Below are 21,885 nucleotides of genomic sequence, written 5' to 3'. Positions count from 1 at the left end.
TAATATTATTTTCTGCGATCAGGTGTCAGTGGCAGGTTTGTGAAGGAGCCCAGTGAGAGATCTCATGGCAGAGACAGGAATCTGTGCCATCAAACTCAGATAACCCCAGGAAGGTGCAACACCCACCTCTAACTTCAGGAATGTGCCTGACGTCCTGCGAGGGCCTGTCACAAGGCCACCTCCTCCCCACCCCTGCTGACCCATTTTTGGAAGGAAGCAGCAGCTGGAGTTGCAAAACCCTGACCCCTCCACCCCAGAGCAGCCACACCAAGGGAGGGAGCTCCATGGAGCGGGTCTGGTCACTGCCCGCTGCTGTTCAGTGAGGGGGGCAAGAGGCTTCTGAAGAGTTGCAGGTGAAACCCATTTGCAAATCCATGAGAGGAGAGTTTGAAATGAATGCAGCTAGAGAGCATTGGTACCATATAAAATATTTATTGATTTTGCAAAATGTTGTAAAATGCATCTGTAATAAAAATAAGAAACCATGCTGTGCATCTTGCACATTTTTATACCAACAAAAGGTATTTTTTCCTACTGCTGCACAGCAGCAAATTATAACCGTTCGTTTCTTTCAAGTCTTGCACTTGCGGTCTTCCTCGTTCAGCCAAACCTTCGCTCTTCTTGCTGGAACCACCACCAGGTACAACAGGACAGCAGAGTCTCTTGTGCTTGGTTGCTCAGCAGACACTTCTCAGGCTGTGGGGCTCTTAGGAGGCGTGCTGCCTGGTCACCAGGGCCCGCTGCATCACCACCGGCTTCTTGCTCTTTTCCAAGATCAAATCCTCCTGTTTCTGAGGAAGTGTTTGCCCTCGTGTCGGGGCAGGTTTCTTCTCCTCCTCCTCTAGGCTCCCTTCAGAGGTGAAAGGACTGCACACTGCCTCCACCAGACCGATGACCACACCGAAGAAGGCCAGCACGCTGCCCAGCATGTACAGCTTGACCATTTTCCTGTTGGGCTTCTGGCTGAGCAGTTCTTTGGCAAAGGGGATCAGCTCATGCATGGTTTCCATTTTTATTTTATTTTTTGCAGCAGGTTTGGAAGATGTCAGTTCTACAGGGGAAGAGTGAGGGAGAGGCATGTTAGTTAAATCCAGCGGCTTTCTCCAGCTGCGTCAGAGCGCTCCCCTCGGCCCCCGCTCCCCGCAGCCACCCCCGGCCACACATACACAGGGAATTTTAATTTCAGCTAGAGGAGAACGCAGCCGGCGGAGGAGCCCCGCGGCTCAGCAGATGCTCGCGGCTGCGGCAAGGGAGGGAGAGGGGGGTTCCCGCAGCGTCCCCCCCCGCATCTCCCCGGGCTTCCCCCTTACCAGAGGCGGCTGCTGCGGGGTCGGGGCAGGGGCTGTGAGCGCTGCGGGCTGGCTCGGCTCTGCTGAGCTCTGCTGGTCTGGGCTCTGCTGGTCCGGCCGCTGCTCGGCTCTGCAGCTGCTGCCGGCCGCCCGCTGCCCCCGCCTTATATCGCCGCTAGGGCAGGCGGGGCTGAAGCGGGGGGGGGCCGGGCACGCCGCGAGCACGCCGCTAGCACGGGTGCCCCGGTGCCCCCCCCGGCTGCCCGCAGGACCGGGGCCAGCCCCCGACAGCCCCCCGGGGCCGCTTGGCAGCGGGGTTGGCCCGAACCCGAGCTCCGGGCAGCCGCTGGGAGCCGTGCTGCGGGGGGGGGGGGGGTGCGAGGGGACAGGGAGCGTGTGGGCAGCTCACAAATGGGGTGCTGGGGTGGGGGGCTCGGGGCTGGGCTTCTCTCAGCCGGTGGGGTGAGCAAAACCTCACGCTGCCCGTTCGCACGGTGAGGGAGGTGAAATATGGTGAGGCACAAGGGAGGTGTTGTGGTGTGAGGGGATTTGTTAAAGGCTTAATGCAGGGCTGGTGGCAAAGGGAAGCGGCAGAAAGCTGCTGGATGCCGCGTGGGACAGCACCTTGGTTTGCTGGGGAGCAGAGTAACTGGAAGTGACCCCCGCCGGGAAAGCTCCAGGCTGCCTGTTAGATCATATTGTCACTTCCCCGTGTTTGATGCTGAAACTCCGTAACAGCCCATTGTAATCTTAACTCCCTTATGATTCACGAAAAGGACAGCGTATTTCCTTTTTGGGGAGTAAAGAACTCAGCGCTGTCACACTTCTTCGCTGGCTCGCTGCCCAAGAGCGTTGCATCAATAGCACACAGCGCGTTGCATCATCTGCGCCGCTGCCCCTCTGCTGCCGGCTCCATCAGCGCACGTATGCTGCTCCGGCCAGGAGAGCTGCTGCTCACCTTAGCTGAGGCCACGAGGAGCAGCTGGGACTGACAGCTTCTGAATTAGCAGGGTCTGGACAGGCTTCCCACCTGATCAGTATGGCTGAAATGCTGGGGGTTTCTCTGCTGGGGCAGCCTGTGTAAATACATGTGGTGCAAGCTGATGCGCAGGGGCTGGTGGTGTCTGTGGAGAGAGGTAAAGCCCAGAAGGAGCCTTGGTGAACAATGCTGTGAAGGAGACTGCTGGCTCCCCTTGATCTCCTTTGGGGCGGCCAGGCGGCCACAAGCCCTGGTGAGGCTCAGCCCCACAGCGACCAAAGCAGGGCTCATCCTCCAAGCAGCAGGGGAAACTGAGGGGGGCTTTCTGCCTGCCTCCCCACAGCACGTGGAAGGAGGGATGGTGGTGCAGGGAGTGGGGGCTTGACGCCCCTTAGGTGGCTTTTAGCATAGCCAGCATGGGAGAGATCCCTCTGGCATCTCCCTGCCCCTGTACCCAGAGTGGGTAGGACACAGCCTGGGAGCCAGCATTGGCTTCGTCTCTCTGGGTGGGAAGAGGCACAGAGAGAAGAAGGAATTTGGGAATTCCTTGAGCTCGTGTCGGTTATCCATGTCTCTTCTTTCCTTTCCTTCAAGGATCTAAACACCTTCCCTTCTGAAAAACTGCTCTAAGAGGCGATATTGCCCAAATTATGCCCTAAAATCACTGCACTGGGTCACACGTAAATGAACCTAAAGTCTGGCTTGTGTCAGGACAGCAGTGCCAAGCTGCTGTTTGCAGTTGTGTTGTTTTCCTCCCCTTCTCTCCTGGCACACCTGGGTGCACGACTCACTGGCCATGTGAGGATCAGCAGTGGTGGGAGGCAAATGCCTGAGATCCTCACAAAGGAAAGTGTTCATTAAATGTGTTGGCTTTTTTTTTTTCTTCCTTGCTGAGCTCTTCCCTGGGCACATGAGAGTGAGTGACTCACCTCCTGCTCCTCACATCCCGCACGTAGTGGGGAGGCTGAAAGTTTCCCCACAGTCACATGGGGTGGGAGAGCTTGTGCTGCAAGCAAGGCTCCAAGGAACCTCTGGCAGGGAAAACTTGGGGGTGTTTTTTTCTTTTTGCAAGTTTTGAATGCACTTAGGAAATTGTATTGCAAGACTGGCTGTAAAAGTTGCTAAAGATTTGTCTATTCCTCCTTAGTGTCTTTTTTGTTTCTTAAAATAAAGTCCTTATCTTTTCTGCCAACTTGGCAGCAAAGGTTGCGGCCAATTCTTATATTTAAGCCACATTTTTCCCTTCTGCAGTGCCTTGAAAAATGAACGTTGCAGAAAAGATAGCTGGGGGAGACAGCAATTAAACAGGGAAAGTTCAAGGTCACTGTTTCTGCAGCCAGGGCTGGCTGCCACAGCGTGAGATGTGGTCTCCCCTTCCAGCCTGGGCAAGCGGTGAGTGCTGCAAGCTGCTTGGGCCCTGCACAAACACCAGAAAGCGCCGAGCTGTGCAGGGTGTAATCCCAGAAACAAAGGTCAGCGTGAAGTGCTTGAATCAGGACATTTTTGCCCTAAAAATAAAATAAAAAATGTAGCAAGATTTTCTTTGCCTCCTGAACCTTTTACTTGAAAGCCTCTTTTCCAACCAGGGGGCTAGAAAAGGAACTTTGTAGTCATAAAATATAGATGGAGATGTCTGCAAGCACAGCATACTAAGAGCTGGAGCTGCAGGGAGCACACAGTGCTTGAGATGATGTTGAGGGTTACCCAAGCAGCTGATACTCCTCAGTGGCAAACGCCTCCTACGGCAGCACTCAAGTTGTGTTGATTTAACTAAATAATATCTAATTCAGTTTTGTTTTAAACTGGAGTAACAAAGTCTGTGCAGGCTCGTTGTGTGGACATTTAAATTGGATTAAGAATGGATAAAAGGATTAATGATTAACATTAAATTAGACTAATTTTAGCTGTTCCTAATCTTATTTAGGAGAGTCCACACAAGGAGGTTGTCAGGCTTAATTGCAATTTTGATTAAGCCGGGCATTATAGCCGGGAAAATGACAAGAGTTTAACGTCATCTGAAAGAAGAGCTCTGCCTGAATTCACAAAGCGGCATAAGCACCCGAGGTTTAACCTAAATACCAGCAGCAGGGAGGCTGGGGTGCGTGATGGCTCTCCATCAAATTATTTTAACCCTCCTGCTGTTGATTGTGGTGGGTGCGGGGCTGTGCCGAGGGTCCCTGCTGGCCAGCAGGGATGGGAGCATAGAAACCCCCTCCCTGGTCCCCTGCCACGGCCCGAAAAAGCCACCTCCAAATCATCCACCTGCAGCTGCCTGCTCTCCTAACAGGATGTTTTCTCCTTTAGACAATGGGGACACGACAAAAATAAAGATGTTCCCCTGCAATGATAATTGTGTCAAATCTGCCAGTGGAAAGCAGGCAGGCTGGCCAGGCCGCAGAGCAGGAGCATGGAGGGGCAGCAGGCCTCAGGCTGGGCCCGAGGGCACTGCACCCTGCAACAAGCCCCTGGGGTAACCCAATTTAGACCTAAACTAGGTCAACGATCCTTCAGTTCAAAGTTTTATTTGTTTTCAAAGCAGGCGGAGGGGTTTCAGGAGATGAGCTGGAATTGCGTTAGAAGTTCCTGAATTGCTTTTAGAAGATGACAATTAGCAAAGGCAGTGTTTTAGCTCGTCTGCATGTGCCGTAGTGAGGAGGTGGTTTGCTGGCCAGGTTTAATTAAAATGGGAAATGAAAAGATTCTGTGGAGGAAACATCATTTTGTTACTCAAGTCATCGGAGACAGCTGCCCAAAAGCTGTGACACTGGCAGTGTTTCTTACCCCTGAACAGACTTTCCCCAATTTTCCTCTTCTCGTGTAGCTCCAGTGCTCCAGAGTTATCCCCAGTTAGTGTCCTTTTTCCTGTAATGGAGGTTTTATGTTTCAAGAGATTAAGTGTCCTTGCAAGCAGTGCTCTGCCCCTGATTTCCAGTTACTTTTGTGTTCCTCGTAGCTCAGCAGAGACTTAAAGTGACTGAAGACAGCCATTCAGGTCTGGTCAGTGCTTGCTAACGGGTGTCACGCCTCAACAGCTGGATGGAAAGCTGCTGAATTCGGATGGGAAAAGCTCCTGACAGACTAAGGTACTTGTGTGCTGTAACTCCAACAGACAGCAAACATAGGAGGGAGGAAACAAAACAAAGCTACTCACACACGACTCACATCCTTTTCAGCTCTGGCTGCCCAGGGGCACTCGCTGCCGGGTTCACGGGCACAGCACCTGGGGAGTATTTGCCCGCGGCGCCTCCCTCGTGCCGTGGCTCATCCCACTCATCCTACTCATCCCACTCATCCCGCCTCGGCACCCAGCTCAGAGCCCGGTGACCTGAGGGCACGTGGTGCTGAGCCCTGGCTGCCTGTCAAGCTGGGGACCTTAATTTTAAAAGCAGGGGCTTGGTGTGTGCTAGCTGTTACAGTGAGAGCTTGTGACGCTGAGCAATGCGCACGGGCTGCTCTACTCACCCTCTCAGGAAGGTGAGCTTTTAAACCACTGGCTGCGATGTGTTTCTGTTCTAAACGTTGTGGCCTCTTTCCACCTGAAATTTAAACCCAACCCAGCAGCATCTCTCTTGGTTGCTGCTGTTGTGGAAGGGACAGGGTCCTCTGTCGTGTGTCTCCTTCAGACCATTGCTGGCACTAGGACCTGCTGATGCCAGCCCATGCCATGGGTATAGGATCGCATCCAGTGGGGCTTTTCTGCCTCTGATGAGTACCTCAGGGGTAGGATACACAAGCTGCAAGGCTGATCACACACACCCACCACAGAGCAGGAGCTGAAATGATCCTGTCCACAGGAATGTCACTGAGCACTGAGCACTGAGCACGAGGCGGCAGCGGCTCCGTGTGGTGCATCTCATCTGGAGGAGATGCTTCCAGCAATGGCTTTTTTTTTTTTTCCTCCTCTTTTTTGTGTGTGACTTACTGCTTTGTAGTAGGTATTCCGTAATGGAGGCTGTTCCCACTCTTGTTCTTGTTTGAACTTGCAGAGCCTGGAATGCTCACCTTGTTTTGGCAAGCCTCTGGGACAGCCTGGAGGAGCAAAGGCTGGCTGAAGGTGGTTTGGATAGCTCATTTGAGAAACTTGTGGTTAAGGTAGCATTTTCCAGGCCTACCTTTGTTTGCATGGGTGAATCGCAGCAGCCTGTGCTTTGCAGTACCCTGGGCTGGAGTTTCAACATTTCGGAGCAGCCTGGAGCTCAGCACTGCTGGCTCTTGCACGGTCGGTCTGCGGCGTTGGTGGGCTTCCTAAGAGGTGTCACCATGCGGTGCCTCTGTTCTGCTGCTGCTGAGCCTGATTTACCTGGGGGAGGAAAGTTTGGAGGGAACTGATGAGAAGATGAAGTGAATGGCTCAGCCACAGCCTGCATGCAGATGGGACAGCTCGGATGGGTCGGAGGGCGGCTGGTCCTCCCCAGCGTCAGCAGTGCAGTTTCTGAAGGAATGAGCATCAAAATGACCTGTTTGGCTTAGTGCTCATGGGTTTGACTTTACACCAGACCAAAGAGGCACCCAGCTGCAGGCGTTCATTCAACCAAGGCTCACAGGATTGTGTCCATCACCCGCAGCCTTGCCCACCGTGCGGTGCGCAGGGAGGTACCTGAGCTGGCTGTGCATTTCCTCTCTCTTTCGCTGAAAATCACTCCAGTGTTTCTTTCCGCTTCCCCTGCTCAGCCGGCCAAGACAGGAGGAGGCATCTTACAGGAGGGGGCATCTTCGCAGCAGGCGCAGGAATGCGGCGTTACCGCATTGCTGAGCGGTGGCTCAGGGCCGGCACGCCCAGCCCTGCTCCCTGCTCACCAAGGCCACGGGCACACCTAGGCAGAGGCGGATGCGGAACCAACGCTTCACATTTTGTAGCCTTAGGGACAGGATTTTTTTCCAGCTTTCTCTGAGCTCCTGAGCCTCAGTGCCCGTGCTGCTCGGTGAGGACGGGGAGGTAGGTAGCACCCATGGCACAGGAACAGGCGCGCGGACCCGGAGTCGTCCGGCGCGATCAGCTGAGCCCCCGGCAGCAGGGCAGGATGTGATGTTGGGGTTGAGTCAGTAAAGTAAATAGCAAAGACTCAGTGCGAGTTTTTTTTTTTTTCTGAGTATTGGCTTAGACCATAAAAACAGTTTGATAGAATGAGAGTCTGGGGGGGGTCTGCATGGTTTGGGGGATTTGGCAAGGTAAATGCGGAGCTCTCCACCTCTGGCTCCAGCTGCAGCGCAGCGTGTGAGCGGTGCCTGGGAGCACTGGGGGTTCAGCGAGCTGCTGGGCTCTGCTCCCCAGTGCACACATGGAACAGCTGCCAGTTTAAACAGGTGTTAGAATAGAAACTGGGGAAAGAAAAAAAAAAAAAAAAGAGAGAGAGAGAAAAGAAAAAAACGGGGCAAGAAAAAGCCTCTCGTGCTACCTCATACTTGTTGCTGGCATAGTAAAAAAATAAACTTATGAGACTTTTTCAAATAATTCTGATGTAAAGCAGCAGTGACCACTGAGGTGTGAAGCATAAGAGAGGTCTGAGTGAGGTCTGAAGCAGGGAGACCAGCTGCTGACATCAGCTGGGCATGAAGCTATGGGTCTGGCTTTTCCACGGGCTCCCAAGGTGATATTGAAACCATCCTGGTTTGATAAATACAGAGTGCCTGTGGAAATCCTGGCACTTTTCCAGGTACCCAAATGAAAATTGTTTCTTAGAAAATTTGACTTTTTTGACTTTTTTCATAGCTGGTTAGTTTATGGTATTACATTCTGTAGATAACGTAAGCTGAGCTTGAGAATTGGTTTGTGCCTTGAGGAACTCTGCTGCCGGAGGCAGGAGAGGGTCTGTGAGCCCTGTACAGCCCCGTCTCTGTGCTCAAGGTCAGCTGCAGGCTGAAGCCTGCTATGTGAATACACGATGCAGTTGTAACTCACACAGACATCCCCGATCGGGCTTTACATTGCCGGACTCAGGCACTGATAGCGGCGCTGCCCTGTCACTGCGGGGCTGAGCCCACTGCACAAACCCACAAAACCTGCCCGAGAGGGTGGGCGCCTCGCAGCCCTGGCACTGGTGTGAGCGGGTTTCGGGCAGCTTGGTGGTGTCCTGGCAGTGCCCACCCGAGCCCCAGGCACACCTCAGGCATGTCCTGTGGCTACAGGGATGTGTCCCGAGGTGCTCGCTGCTGGCTACCTGTGCAGCCGCTTGTTCACGCTGCCGTCATCCCCGTCCCAAGTGACAGCTGTCTGCGGCGGTGCGCCCTGTCTGGGAGCTGTCCGGAGCTCCCTGGGAACTGGGTGGGGATGCCTGCGGACGCCTGAATCACGCCTTTATCGTTACTACACCCACAGGCACCTCTCTCCCAGGTGAGGCAGCCATCTGTTAAAAACCGAGGGAGGACGGAGGCAGCGCTCAGAGGCTGCTGCGATTGCGGATCAGCCGCAGGTAGCGCGGGGGAGAGCCCTCGCTGGCAGCCAGGTATGTGGGGACACCAGTGGGACTGGGGACATCGTGGGGACTGGGAACAGGGCTCCTGGTGGCAGGGGAAACTTCTCAATGCAGGAGCGTGCTGGTGGCTGCTCCCACATGCTGTCCTGCAGGGCTCTCTGCAGAAACCCTGCGGCACGCACTTCACTGCAGCATTTCTGCAAGACCAAGGCTCCCGGCCATCGGGCACTTTGATCTGGAAGCACAACAAGGGTGGGGCTGGAGGACAAAGCACGGGGCAGGGCTCATCTCTGTATCGTCCCTGCTGGTGCTGGCACCGCTCCCTGCCTGCTGCGGTGGCCGTGCTGGGTCTGCAGCTCCTTGAGGTCCCCGGGAGCCGGGCAGGCAGAAATCAGCTCTGCCAAGGGTGAGGGGCTGTGCTCGCCTCTGCGGTTCACCTCTGCAATACCATGAAGATCCAAAGATAGTGTCTGGGTGAGAGGGCTGTCTTTGCACAGCTGGGGAGGATCCTGGGTGTGCTTCCTGAGTCCGAAGAGAAGCCGGGATCCTTTGTGTGGGTTTGTTTTGCTGCACGGTCTGAGGGGCTGATCATCCTCTGTTATTCCTGATTATCACCCATGCTGCTGTGTTGTCGACCAATTAAAATTACCTCACCATAGAAAAATAAGGAATGTGAAGGACTCATGCAGAGCTTTAAGCTGACATTTTCTACTCATTTTTGCTTATGCTGCATATTCCTCCTTAGGTGTGTCCTCGTCCTTGCCAGTATGGAGTCTCGCTGCCAGCTTTGGCCATGGGCATTATTCGTCCTGCTGGGTAAGGCTTGCCATGCAGTGTTTCTAGAAAGATGAGGGAAAGCTGACTAAATGCTTACTGCCTATTGGAAATGACCTTTCTCTTTTAATTGGGGTTGTACATGAGTAATGCAGTGAGTTACATTGCCTAGAGCCTCCATGTGTGCCATGATTTAAGCGAGGTGGGTTTATATACAGCTAAATTTCTTGCAAAGGGAATTGGAAAATTAAGTTTATTGATGAGAAGTGAATAATAGGAAGTATATGAGGCTAATAAATGCTGCTAGAGTAAGCGTTGTATTAGTAGCAGTATTGTGGCAGCAACTGGGAGATTGGTGTTCAGTAACAGTGCTGGTCCTTTGGCAAAAGGCTTCTGTCTGACCCAAGCACCATGCTCTAGGGATCTGGAGGTAAATGGGGAAAACCAGCCTGGGCTGTTCAGCACAATGGGCAGGGAACCGAGCATCCCTGAAACCCAAACACTGGGGATTTTGGGTAGGCACCACATCAAGGAAGAGCTTCAGAAGTAACAGCTAACAGAAGGTGTTCTAAGTGCTTTGTACTATTTAAAACAAAGGCAATTTGGGGTAAAATACCCTTGTCCTTTCTGGCATGCGCATTTGTGGCTTTGCCCCACGAATGACCAGGTAGCTGACCTGCTGTGGGAAGCGGCAGGGTTGCTGGCTGATCACCGTGTGCCACCCTGCCGCAGCCCCAAGTCCTCTCCTGCTGTTCCAGCCTCCCTGCGGCTGCTGGGCGCGCAGCACGACTGCTCCCGAGGTGCCTGCTACCCCCCCAAGGGGGACCTCCTGCTGGGACGCGTCCAGCACCTCCGAGCCTCCTCCACCTGCGGCCTCACCAAGCCCGAGACGTACTGCACGCCCCACGGAGAGGTACGTGCTCCTCTCTCCTCCGTGCTCTCGAGCCCCCTGCAGGGATGCTAATGCCTCTATCCATCCGTCCTGCCCTTTACAGTGATGTCTTTAATCTACTTCAGGTATTATTCCCCTCCCAGTCTTGTTGGTTCACTGCACAGTCTGTCGTGTCCCCTCCAGCCCCGGCGTCCTCCTCTGCCCCCTTGTTAGAGCAGAGGAGCTGAGCACGGCTCATGGGCAGGGGCTGTGAAGGGGCCAAAATGGAAGCTTCTGCATCCAAAAAATCCCAAGCCTTCTGATCCCCAGCCTCTTCAGCTATAAACTGAACTCATATTTCAGTTGTCAAAGTGGGAGCATTCCAGGTCTTTCACTGGAAAAGCTGCTGAGCTGAGCAGCTGTTTCCAATTCCTCGGCTGTGTGGGGGTAGGAAGTCATGCTCAGGGGATAGTGTTGCAGCCAGCTGCAGATTCCCAGGCTCCAAAGCCACCATCAAACTCAGAGATTATGGATAATTCTGTAGCATTTTAAGCTCTGTGCTCTGCCAAGGGTGATGTCTGTGACGTGAACACTTCCTAAAGCCTTTCTGTGCTGGTCTGGAAATGCAGCTGCAGCGGGGGGAGCTCGGGAAGGAGCGGGTTCAGCGCAGGGCAGGCAAGAGGGGATTTGGGACGGTGCTTGTAAGAGGTGCTCAAGAGGAAAGGAAATGGCAGACCTCCACGTGGCTCTCTACAGTGAAATCCAGCTCAAGTGAGTCAGCTTTCTTCTGCTTTCGTTCCCCCTAAACCTGAAGGCCCAGGTATGGCAGCGAGCTGGCGGTGGTCTCGCTGGGCTGCAGACCTCCCGCTGTGTGCGGCTGGGAGCTGCTGCTTGGTGTGAAGCTGGGGCAGCTCCCTGGCCGACGGGCGTGAGCATCATGTCCCCTGGCTCCTCTCCTGGTGCAGTGCTGGCCTTTGTCAGGCCTGGGATCTGCAGCCAGGCATCGCCTCTGCTCAGGCTCCCAGTGGCTTCCCAGGAGCAGGGCTGGTTGCTCGCCTCCTGGGCAGAGCACAGAACCCCTGCTGCTTCTCAAAGCTGGGGAAAAAGGCAAGGAATTATTTCTGGTCTGAGTTAATTTATTTGTTCTTCATGGTTTATGTTAATTTTGGAGCAGAATTGTGTGTGTAATAACTACCAGGGTTAAAAGGATTTTGGAACAATTAACAGTGGTATGTTAATTTGGATTCACCACTTCTAGCTTTAGGGCCTTTGGGCACCCAGCGCCCTCACATATGTGACCCCTTCCTTTACTGGAATCAGAGCCCCTCACTTCTGTTCTGCTTTGCAGCTGTAATGCCTACTGCAAGTTATACTTCAGCTCCTATCTTAGCAGAAGGAGAAATTCTCATGTATTAAACATTTCCAAATTTAAGCAAAAATTAATCCCCTGAACTCACTTTTTCCGTTTCCCATCCAGTGGAAAAGTGGGACAGTTTATTTGTCGACTCTTCTGCCTTTTTTTTTGTTGTCTCACTCGTGATTTGGTGCCAAATAGGTACAAATCTGGAGTCAGTTTTGCAATCTCAGCAGAGGGCATGGGATGAGGGGTTGCTCTGGCTGCCGATGCCCCCGTGCCAGCTGGCGGCTGCGAGCTGTCTGGCCCCGCCGCCAGCCCCACGGCCCTCCGGGGGCTCTTTTGCAATGCTGCTGGGCTGCTCACTGCGGGCACCGATCTCGGCCCCTGCTCCGTTGTCTGCTCCAGCATTCTGGCTCCAGATCCCTCTAACCTTTATACTTTGCACTGCCGATTGCTCCATGCCTTGGCTGCGAAAGCCAGGAGAGCCTCGGAACGGCCATTTATAGCACAGGGACTGCGGCGATGATTAGAAAAGTGATGGGGGGTGGAAACCAGGCAGACCAATGGAAACCACTCAGTGCTCAGGGAATGGCTGTTGGAGTCAGCGGGGAAGTGAGGGGAAGATGGAAAATGAAAGGGAAAAATAGGTGGCCCTAGATTTGGAGTCCTAAAGGCACTGGTGGATGTGGCAAGACTCCCGAAGGAGGTGTGATTCAAGGCCCTGTTAACTTATCTCTGTATTTAAATGCTAAGCATAGTGCTTTGGTAGCAATATGGGCAGCTGACGCCGCCAGCTGTAGCTGAGGGAAGGTGTGGTGTGGTTTTCACGCGGATTATCAGGTTCCTGGCCCGGCTGCCCCTTCTGTGGACAGCGCGAAGGCTTCGTGCTGCATTCGGCTCTGCAACACTACTGCCTTGGCTGGGTCTTGCTGCATGAGATTAATACTTCTCAAGAGATGCTTCTGTCCTCTGGGCTCCTGCAATGTTTTCAGCTTGAGGACTTATCCAGAACTAGAAAATAGCTACAGACTATTCTGGATATTTTATTAATTTGGAGGTATCCGAAGCACCCTCCACATCACTTTGAAATCTTTTGTCAAAGAGGCAAGATAAGGAAAAAATGGGTTTCCTTCTGTTTGTTCCACTTCCTAGAGCAAAGCAGTTTGTGTCCATGTGGCAGTTACGTGGGTCCTCACACCTTGACCCTGGGAAACTTGAGATAGGAAAATGTTGTTTGTGTAAGGTCAATGACTGAGGTTTTCTGCCTTTTCTCACCTGCTTTTCATGGGCGTGTGGAGGATGTGAGCAATGAAGGGTGAGAATCACCCTCCTCATGCTGTGATGTGGGGCTAGCCGGGTGAGGATGCGAGGTGGCAGGCACCAGAGGAGCCTAATCCATGCACAACTCAGTGCAGGAGTGCAAGACCACCGGGCAGTGGCAGAGGGCTTCTCCTGGTGCTGGTGGCAGGGCTGGTCGGTAGCATCTCTCCCCATTGTGTTTAAGCACCCCTGTGCCCCCCAGCTCGTTTGCTTTTTAGACCCCAGTTGTGAATCAAACCCAAGTCTTTTGCAGAGAAAAAAATCATCCTCAGAACTGGGAAATGACTGTGGTCGGATGGGACCGCAGGGGATCCCCCTGCTCAGCGCAGGGCTCCTGGTGTAGGCTGTTGCTTCATAATGTCAAGGTTCACGCCGAATAATTTGTGTTCCTGACCCATCAGAGGTAGCAGAGCAGCCATGGGTTGCTGCCCTGTGCTTATCACATCCTGCTCTGGCATCCAGACACACCTCGTTCTTGGCTGCAGGGATGTGTCTCTACCTGCAGTGAATACAGAAGAAAAAAAAAAAAGGCAATTTCCCACTTCTTTCCCCCTCCTCCTCCGTTCTCTGTATCTTTTTTTTGCTACACAAGTGCAAATTGCCACATATGCTCTGAGACATCACGTCATCCCCTCGCAGACAAGCTGCAGAGGCAGCCGGGCCCCAGCAGCGTGTGGAGAGCTGGGCCCAGCTCGTGCAGTATGGATTTGCAGACTGTCATCCTGGCAGGTTTTAAATAAAGCTTTTCTGAGGGGAGATGATGCGAGAACAGACTGGGTGAGGAAAACAGGCACCCACATGCTTGCTTTTAAGCAAGAGGAATGAACTTCGTTTCCTTAAGCCTCAGGCATGGGATGCTTGTCCTGCTCCTGCGATCACCTCTGAATTTGGGGGGTGCCAGTAAAACCAGACGGGGAGACAGAGTTTTGTTCATGTTTTGAGCATGACCTCAGAGCGCACGGTCTCACTTCTGACCAGCCAAGCAAGGAGGCGGCGTGGGATGTTGTGGCTAACACATCCACCTGTGCTTCGAGCTGAAGCATGGTCCAGCTATGCAGCTCCAAATTGCTCGCTGAGAAGTTTAACCACGATGACGTCCATGGGTAACCTCTACAGCATCTTCCCGTGGGAAGCATATGGAGCTCTTACTGCTCCGCTGGCCCGGTGCGGAAAAGTTGTGCAGCTGGTGCTAGCGGGGAAGTCAAACGGGCTGGAAAAGGGAATTGCATAACTCAGCTTTAACAGGTGTCCTTGTTCCTAACATAACGTCTTGCTGCCAACCCTATTTTCAAATAATGCTCTGCCTCTCTGTATGCACACATATACATATGAATTCCTAACACCTTCCACGCTGTCCCCAAATAAACCTGGCACAGTAATTACTGTCCCGGGCGGTACTAAGCGTGCAAGACCCCACGAGGTCCCCTGTGGGAGGCAGCGTGCCAGGAGCCCGACTGACACACTGCCTCCGACTGACACGGGCTGGGACAAGAACAGGGCCCCCAAGGTCTCCACAGCGATTAAAGGTTTCCATTTCATCACTGGAGAGAGGCAGCTTCCCATATTTGCTGATGGGATTTATTTTGGGTTACGCGCTTCTGCCAGCAGGTTATGTTTCAAGGGCTCTCTGCTCGTATTGAAATGGCAGCTGCAGCTATGTGAAATACTTTGGGCAGAGTCCATCAGCTTTGAATGGTTTGAGGTTTTCTGCCCCAAAAAAAGGGGAGGGGAGGCGCGGGAGGTGAGATGGTGGCTGGTTCACAAGGTCAGAGCAGGAGAGCAGCAAAACCCTGAAGCAGAGCCGCGGGGGAGCCTTCACAGCTGGTGGTCACCTGCAGAGACGTGGCTCGTTCCTCTCGTGGAGCACATCGTGCACATGCTTTGCATCCTGGTTTGCAGTTTGGGCTGCTTTTCCATGTAATGTACAGACATCCCCAGCAGCTGGCTGTTCCTCTGCATAATTATTTTTCCTCCACCATTTCTTACTAAAACACAAACCTGTTTATTCTCAGCACTTTTCTCTCAAATGTCCTTCTCCTGATAGGAGGGCAGCTAGCAGTTTCCAAGCAGACCTACATTTTCTTTTGCTTTCCTATATCCCTTATCCCTTTCCAGCCCTGGGTCTGACAGCTACTGGAGCTCACGCCCCTTCTTCGTGCCGGTAGCACTCGGTTTGTGGTCTTTGCTGTTTGGCAGGGAGGGGAGGAGAGACAGAGAGCTGGGGCCAGGGGCTTGGTGGCCAAGCTTGGACTGTGCCCTCTGAATTTCCCTTCCTGTCACGTCCTCCCACGGCCCTGCTCTATTCCTGGCAAGCCCGGCTCAGATCAATCTACTGAGGCTGCTGCTCTGCTGCTGAAAATGAGGGGGAGAACTGGGGAAAGATGGGCTCCTGGAAACTCTCCCCTCAACCCGGAGCTGGAATGTCATTTTTGGTAATTCCCTCTGTCCCAAGGAACTTTGAGACACATAGTCACAGGCAGTAATAGTGAATTCTTGTGTTGTGCAATAGAGGAATTTCATAATATGCTCAGAGTACATGAAATGAGTTTTGTTTCCAGTGTTAATTTTAGCCTCAATAAAAATTGGGGCAGGGGGAGGGGGGCAACAACACTCTTTTCACACTCAGGTCTGCGGCTGTGGGAGGAATTTTTTTTTTTAATAATTTTTTCCCCCCCTTTGGCAGGGAATGGAGCTGAATCCAGCCTGGGCCCTGGTGCTGTGGGGCTGGCAGCAGGCACAGCCCATGCAGGGGCCTGGGATGTGCTGGGAGGGCCCCACAGATAAAGCAGGGAAACCATAAATTGGCCAAGGTTTGCTGCCAGCTCTGCTTCGTGGTGGCTAGGATGTGTTTGTGTCTGTGGCCCTATGAATGGTCTTCATAAGTATGCATGAGTAACTCCTAATGAATAATTTAGCTGACATTGACCTTTCCCCTTGCAGGAAGCCTTCCTCCCCCCTGCTCTAATCACAGTCAGAACTGTTGTGAAGTTTAATCATTATTGGCAATTGTTGGCTAGATTATTTCTGGGGATAATTGCCGTAGCTTTCCTGACACTCTGCTGCTAGCAGTCATTATCTGCAATGAATTCTTCTGACTGGATCAGATAACGTTTCTGATTTTATTGGCAGAGCCAGGAGGAGTTGGTAAAGCCAGGGAAATTGCATGATTATATAGTCTGAAGCCTCTCTGTTTGCTTACTCTGCAATATTGTTATAAATATTGTAGTTAGCCAACTCCTGTTCTGGGATATTTATAGACAGAGAACATAAAGAGTGGAAAATATTATGGAAACAGATCGGTTTACGCTGAGGATCTTCTCCCTGCCCAGTGCAGTGCTGAGAGGCTCCTGGGCCTGGGCAGGGAGCTCAACTTGGGGGGTGCTGGAAGCTGACCCCTGGGCAGTTGTCCCGTTAATTTGTCTTTAAGTTAAAAAAAAAAGAAAAAAAAAAAGTGTTGATGGTTTTGAGTCCCTTTTTGTAGAAATAAGACTTGGCTGACTTAGATGATCCTAACTCAGGAGTAAGGAAATAATTATAACTATGAATTGACCTTTTCGTGGTTTAAAAGGGAAAACAGAAACCTTCGTCCCACCGCACCCTCTGGGCCACTGCCTCCTGCTGCCTCTCCCAGGCACAGATTTCTCCCAAACCCAGCGTGTGTAGGATCATCAGCTGGAACCTGCTCCTTTGTTTAAGTAGCAGATGGGGCGATTTTAGCACGGAGAGGGGTACAAAGCACTGCTTGCCACCTGCTGCATGGCTCTGCTGCTGAAAGCCGATCCCATCACTGGGGTCCCAGATCCACCCGCGCCTCCGGTGCCATCTCACGGCCACCAGCCCTCGCAGTGGGGTGTCGTGTTGCCATCCCAGTGACAGCTGCTGTGCCCGGTGCCAGGGGCTCCCCTCCTTTCCCATCAAACCCAGTTCCTCCGGGACGACCTTTCCACACCGTCCCGGCTGATCCTGACACCGTGGGCAAATGCAGTGCTTGATCTTCTCCAATTTCTCAGCCTTTGGGATGCATCAGGGTGAAACGTGTGCCCCATGCCTTCATTTGGGAGGCTGCTTCACAGCTCTGGTGCCCAATGACTTCAGCTTCCAGCCTAAACGATTCATATCATTCTGGCTTTTGGGACAACGCTGCCCTATGCTGCTCATTGCCCGCCTTGATGTTCAGCCCTGGGACCATTTCCAGTAGGCAGCATCTGCTCTCCGTCCTCGTGGTGCCTGGCTGGAGGTGCTGAGTGCCCTTCTTCTGCTCTCCCCTGCCTGATGGCCACCGTAGCTCGGTGCTGGGTGCTGCAGCCGAGGCCATCCCCTGCGGGTCTGCCACAGGCTCGGTCATCACCCACGGCTGCACCGTCCCCCGGCACCTTCCTCTCCCCACCTCAGCTTCACCTGCAGGATTCCCCCGTGTCGTGGTGCCCTCACCCAGCCAATCTCCCTTCTCCGTGCCCAGCTCTCCCCTTGGCCAGGTTCTGGACCTTTCCAGCTCTGTCCCGTCTCTTGCTCAATCTCCTTTCTGCCCCTTTCCGCGTGTTTCTGAGCCTGCTCATGTGCTGCGGGCACCCGGCAGCCGTTCGGAAGCACCGGCACGGCGCGTTGCTTGGTTGGGGATTTGTTTGCTCCCCGGGGACCCTGTTTTCTCCAGACCCCGTGTTCCCTGGGCCACATCTGTTTGCTCCTTGAATGCCTTGCTCAAGTGAAGGGCTGAACTTTGAGCCACTCGACTTCCACCCGCTGACTTTTCACCCGCCGAGCTGTTTGCTGCCGCTTTGCTCGGAGGGGAGAGTGCAGAGGGGCCGAGCCCCGCAGAGGGTTTTGGATGCGAGAGAAAGGCCTTTCTGTTAGCCCAAACAAACAGCCCGCTCAGCCCTGTGCAAAAGGCACGCTGGTGCTGAAAAGCTGCAAAGAGATTTTTATCAAGAGCTGTCACTGCGGAAAAGAGGGGGGGGGGGGTTGAAAAAGACATTTTTTTGGTGTTTTGCCAAAAATATGTTTTAGTCAAAACAATTTTGGTTTTGGTTTTTAATCCTTAAATTCATGAGTTGCTTTTTTATTTATTTATTTATTTTATTTTATGGGGAGTGAGGGCAACCGCTCAGGTCCTGAGCATCGTTCCCCAGGCCTCCAACAGCTCAGCTCCATCGATGCCGCGCGCTCCTCGGTTCAGTCCCTGCTGCACTGGGCCTTTGCCCGGTGCCTGTGGGGCCTTTGTTGGGTCCGTGCCCGGCCAGGCTCCCACCCACCCTTTCTCCTTGCAGTGGAACATGAGATGCTGCAGATGTGACTCCCGGCTGCCACACTCCCACAACGGGCACCGCGTCGCAAACGTGCTGTCCTCCGCTGGGCGCTCGCGCTGGTGGCAGTCCCAGAGCGGTGAGTCCCGGCCCCCGGCAGCAGCCAGGGCAGGCGTTGAGTTCAGTGGGATGGGGGAAAGAGAGAAAAAAGGCAGCTCGGGTCGGGCAGCAAAATGGTTTGTTTTTCCAAAGTCCGTAGCCTGCATCTCTGAAGCTGCCTTTCTGTGTCCGCAGGCATCGAGCGCGTCTATTTGCAGCTGGATCTGGATGAGAAGTACCAGCTTGACGGCATCGTGCTTGACTTCAGGGTCTGTATGCAGCGTGGGGATGTCCTGGGTGGCGGTGGATGGGCACTGCTGGCTCTCAGTGACACGTGGGCGTCTCAGTGCATGGCTCCCCCCAGGCTCCCGATAGGAAGCAGGCCAGCGATAGTGCCCCATTCTCCCTTTCCCCCATTCCCCTGGTGTTTGGGAGGAGCAGAGCAGGGTGCTGGGCCTCCATCCTGCTGAAAAATCCTGCCCCGTGTGGAAGCCAGCTGGGGGCACGGCCTTACACGTGTGCCTCTCTCCCCACTGCTGCAGTCGCCGCTGCCCACCGCGATGCTCATCGAGCGCTCCACCGATTTTGGCAAGACCTGGGAGGTGTACCAGTACCTGGCCTCCGACTGTGCCACCGCCTTCCCCCACGTCCCCCGTGGCTCCCCCGAGAGCTGGGGGGACGCTCGGTGCCAGGCGCTGCAGGCCCAGCACGGGTACCCTGCACACGGGGGCAAGGTGAGATTTTGGAGGGGCTTGGGGGGCTGGGGAAGGGTCCCAGCAGGTGCCTGTGCCCTGCAGCGTGACCCTGGGTCTGGGGAGGGTGGCCAGAGTGATGTCCTGGAAGCTGGTGGTGGCCCAGAAACCTGCAGGTATTGCACCTAGAGAGGGATGGAGTTGGTGTGCATCCAGCACTGCTGGGGGGGAGCTCCTCTGAGAGGAAAGCCCTGCTCTGTGGGCTCTGTTGGTTCCTGCAAAACCCTCCGGGGCCTTTTCCTTGCCTTAAGTGATGGCTCTGCAGAGGAGGCGGGCCTGGAGCACACACAGCCTCACTGCCCAGGGCAGGAAGGAACAGCACCCTGCTTGTCCTGGGTTTTAACTTTTCTCTCTCTCTCTTTTTTTTTTTTTCTCTTTCTCCCTTCTCAGGTGAAATTCAGTGTCCAAGATCTGGCATCGACCATTACTACCTCGTACAGCCAGGCTGTCAGCAGTAAGCCACCGGCCTCCTTTATGTCTGGGAGGGGAGGGAGGAGGCAGCTCGTGGCTATTCTGAGGTGCCATGGAGGGTTCGGCCCCGCCGGGGAGCAGCCAGGCCCTGAGCTGCTGCGTGTCCCAAGGCTACCCTGGCACCTCTGACGTGTTGAGGAGCAGCTTTGGGGCTTCGCTGATGATTCAGCTGCTGCTCTTTGTGCCGACGCTGGCATCTCCATCACTCCAAGCCCTCCACACGCATCACAAGGCATTTCTGTAGAGGTACCTTGGTGCCTGCCGCCCCCTCACATCGCGTCTCTGTCCCCAACAGGGCTGGGGCAATTCACCAACCTCAGAATCAACTTCACCCAGCTCCCGCACGTCCTGCGCCAGGGCTACCACTCGCCCAGCACCTTCTACGCCGTGACGGAAATGCAGGTGCTGGGAAGCTGCTTCTGCAATGGCCACGCTGACCGCTGCGCCCCGTCGGGAGACCCCCACGCCGCGGTGAGCCCGGAGATGGTGCCGTGGTGTCAGACCCTCCCCGAGCCTGGGGGGAACACCAGGCTCCGTCACCCCCCCCCCATGGGTGCTCCCCAGCAGGCTGTTTGTAACGGTGCCCAGTTTGCCTGCAGAAATGGGGTGGTGGCTGTGACACAAACCCACACAAACCCACGTCTTGTACGGGATGGAGGTAGAGGGGTTTCAGTTAAGGAGCTCAGTGGCTGTGGGTGTTCATCCTCTGGGGGTAACTGCTGCACCCGCATTGGGTCTCCTGGCCTGGCAGGGTGCACGCAGAAGGCTTCAGCAGGCTCCTGCCAGCACAGGTTGTTCGCTGCTGTGGGATTGTCTCATCCCCAGCCTCTGCTTGTCCTCTTCTGGAAGGCGTTTGTCCGTGGGCAGGTGGTGGGATGGGAATTGCACTGTCTCAGAGGATGAGCAGCAGCGCATCCCTGGTGCCGTGGTGGGGCTGCCTGGGTGCTGGAGCCCCATCTCCAGCTGGGAGCTGGGCAGGATCAGGCCAGGGGTGGCACTGCTGGAAGGGCAGCGGGAGAGCAAAGCTCAGACCCGAGCAGATGCTGCCGGCGAGGTGGGGTAAAGCCTGGTCTCTGCAGCAGGTCCACGGACGCTGCGAGTGCCAGCACAACACCGCCGGCCTCCACTGCGAGCGCTGCGCTGCCCTCTACAATGCCCGCCCATGGGCCCCCGCGGAGGACAACGACCCCCACGAGTGCCAGCGTACGGTGACAGCCTTTCCCCTTTCCTCCCCCTGAGCACAAAGCATCTCTGCAGAACGCCTTCCTGGAGTGTTGGCATTGGCTTTGCTTTGCTGGGGCTGTGGCCAGGTGGTGCCAAGGGTGCAGTCGTGCTCTCCCACTCTGCCCAGTGGGCTCCAGCTCCATACTGGGGTGCTTACTGGGTGCCAGTGCACCGTGCAGGGGACTCGGGCACCCTCTAGTGACAGCGTGCCCTCCGGCTGCTGGAGGGTCTTGCACGCTTCCAGCACCGGATGAGCTGTTTTGGGGTTGTTTCAGGGTGCAACTGCAACGGCCACTCAACCTCGTGCCACTTCGACCCGGAGGTTTTCCGCAGCAGTGGCGGGGTGAGCGGGGGCGTCTGTGACAACTGCCAGCACAACACGGCGGGGAACAACTGTGAGCGCTGCCAAACGAACTATTTCCGCAACCAGCGGCAAGATCTCACCCATCCTGAAGCCTGTCTGCGTGAGTGCCTGGCTAACCCCTCGTCATGCCCTCCCTGAGCCACCCCCCCTGCGCCCCGGGCTCCTCTGCCATGCCACTTCTCTCATGTTTCCAGCCTGCGAGTGCGACCCTGATGGCACAGTGCCGGGCTCCATCTGCGACCCGCTCTCGGGGCGCTGCGTCTGCAAGGAGAACGTGCAGGGCGAGCGCTGCCACCTCTGCAAGCCGGGCTTCGCCCAGCTGGCCCATGCCAACCCCATGGGCTGCCGCAGTGAGTACACCCCGAGGCAGCCCCTGCTTCCCACCCGCCTCCTCCCTTGGCATCCTTGGCGGCTCTGAAAGGGCCGTGCTTCCCAGCCAGCTCTGGTTTGGGGTTTCCGAGACCGAGCCCTATTTGCAAAAGCTTATAAAGCTCCTGGCTCGGGCTGCAGCCTGTCTCAGGTACACATTTGGCTACAAGCCGAGGGAAAGCAGAGCTCAAGGCCCGTGGGGGCCTGTGTCCCCTTCCCGAGCACCTCCCTGGGTGTGGGAAGCTGCGGGGATGCTGCAGGCGATGCCGTGTGGGCGAGCCGGGCTGTGCGCAGCAGAGGGCAGCCACGGCTCAGCTCCAACACGCCGAGCTGCGCTGGGGACACGGAGGATGCTCAGGCTGC

At 54.8% G+C, this 21,885-nt stretch overlaps 2 protein-coding genes across 6 annotated transcripts in view; one reads left to right on the top strand and one right to left on the bottom strand.

The window, feature by feature from the left end:
* Positions 1–416: 416 nt before the first annotated feature.
* G0S2 (G0/G1 switch 2) lies at positions 417–1,453 on the bottom strand. Its single transcript, XM_084498301.1, has 2 exons — positions 1,311–1,453; positions 417–1,051 (listed from the first exon to the last, which is right to left on the bottom strand). Exon 2 carries the CDS (start codon positions 1,008–1,010, stop codon positions 708–710), a length of 303 nt encoding a protein of 100 aa, XP_084354427.1. The 5' UTR covers positions 1,011–1,051; positions 1,311–1,453; the 3' UTR covers positions 417–707.
* Positions 1,454–6,963: 5,510 nt separating this feature from the next.
* Positions 6,964–21,885, top strand: part of LAMB3 (laminin subunit beta 3) — a 26,977-nt gene continuing 12,055 nt past the window's right edge. Inside the window, exons 1-12 of one of the 5 annotated variants that reach the window (XM_084497816.1) lie at positions 6,964–7,204; positions 8,585–8,711; positions 9,427–9,497; positions 10,214–10,368; positions 18,268–18,382; positions 18,538–18,611; positions 18,885–19,076; positions 19,485–19,548; positions 19,861–20,036; positions 20,648–20,768; positions 21,065–21,253; positions 21,348–21,503. In XM_084497816.1, coding sequence (XP_084353942.1) covers positions 9,449–9,497; positions 10,214–10,368; positions 18,268–18,382; positions 18,538–18,611; positions 18,885–19,076; positions 19,485–19,548; positions 19,861–20,036; positions 20,648–20,768; positions 21,065–21,253; positions 21,348–21,503 — 1,291 coding nt within the window. In that variant the 5' untranslated portion in view covers positions 6,964–7,204; positions 8,585–8,711; positions 9,427–9,448. Of the gene's footprint in view, positions 7,205–8,584; positions 8,712–9,021; positions 9,156–9,193; positions 9,235–9,426; positions 9,498–10,213; positions 10,369–10,965; positions 11,098–18,267; positions 18,383–18,537; positions 18,612–18,884; positions 19,077–19,484; positions 19,549–19,860; positions 20,037–20,644; positions 20,769–21,064; positions 21,254–21,347; positions 21,504–21,885 lie in introns of those variants that run through there. The other 4 variants (XM_084497813.1, XM_084497814.1, XM_084497815.1 and 1 more) reach the window with 4 other exon arrangements.

The sequence above is a fragment of the Aythya ferina genome (assembly GCF_964211825.1).
Source record: "Aythya ferina genome assembly, chromosome: 25".
Classification (NCBI taxonomy): Eukaryota; Metazoa; Chordata; class Aves; order Anseriformes; family Anatidae; genus Aythya; species Aythya ferina.
This window is presented reverse-complemented; position numbering and strand designations above follow the sequence as displayed.

Excerpts from the sequence above, each read along its gene's own strand:
- G0S2 (XM_084498301.1), bottom strand. The coding sequence starts at position 1,010 with ATGGAAACCATGCATGAGCTGATCCCCTTTGCCAAAGAACTGCTCAGC.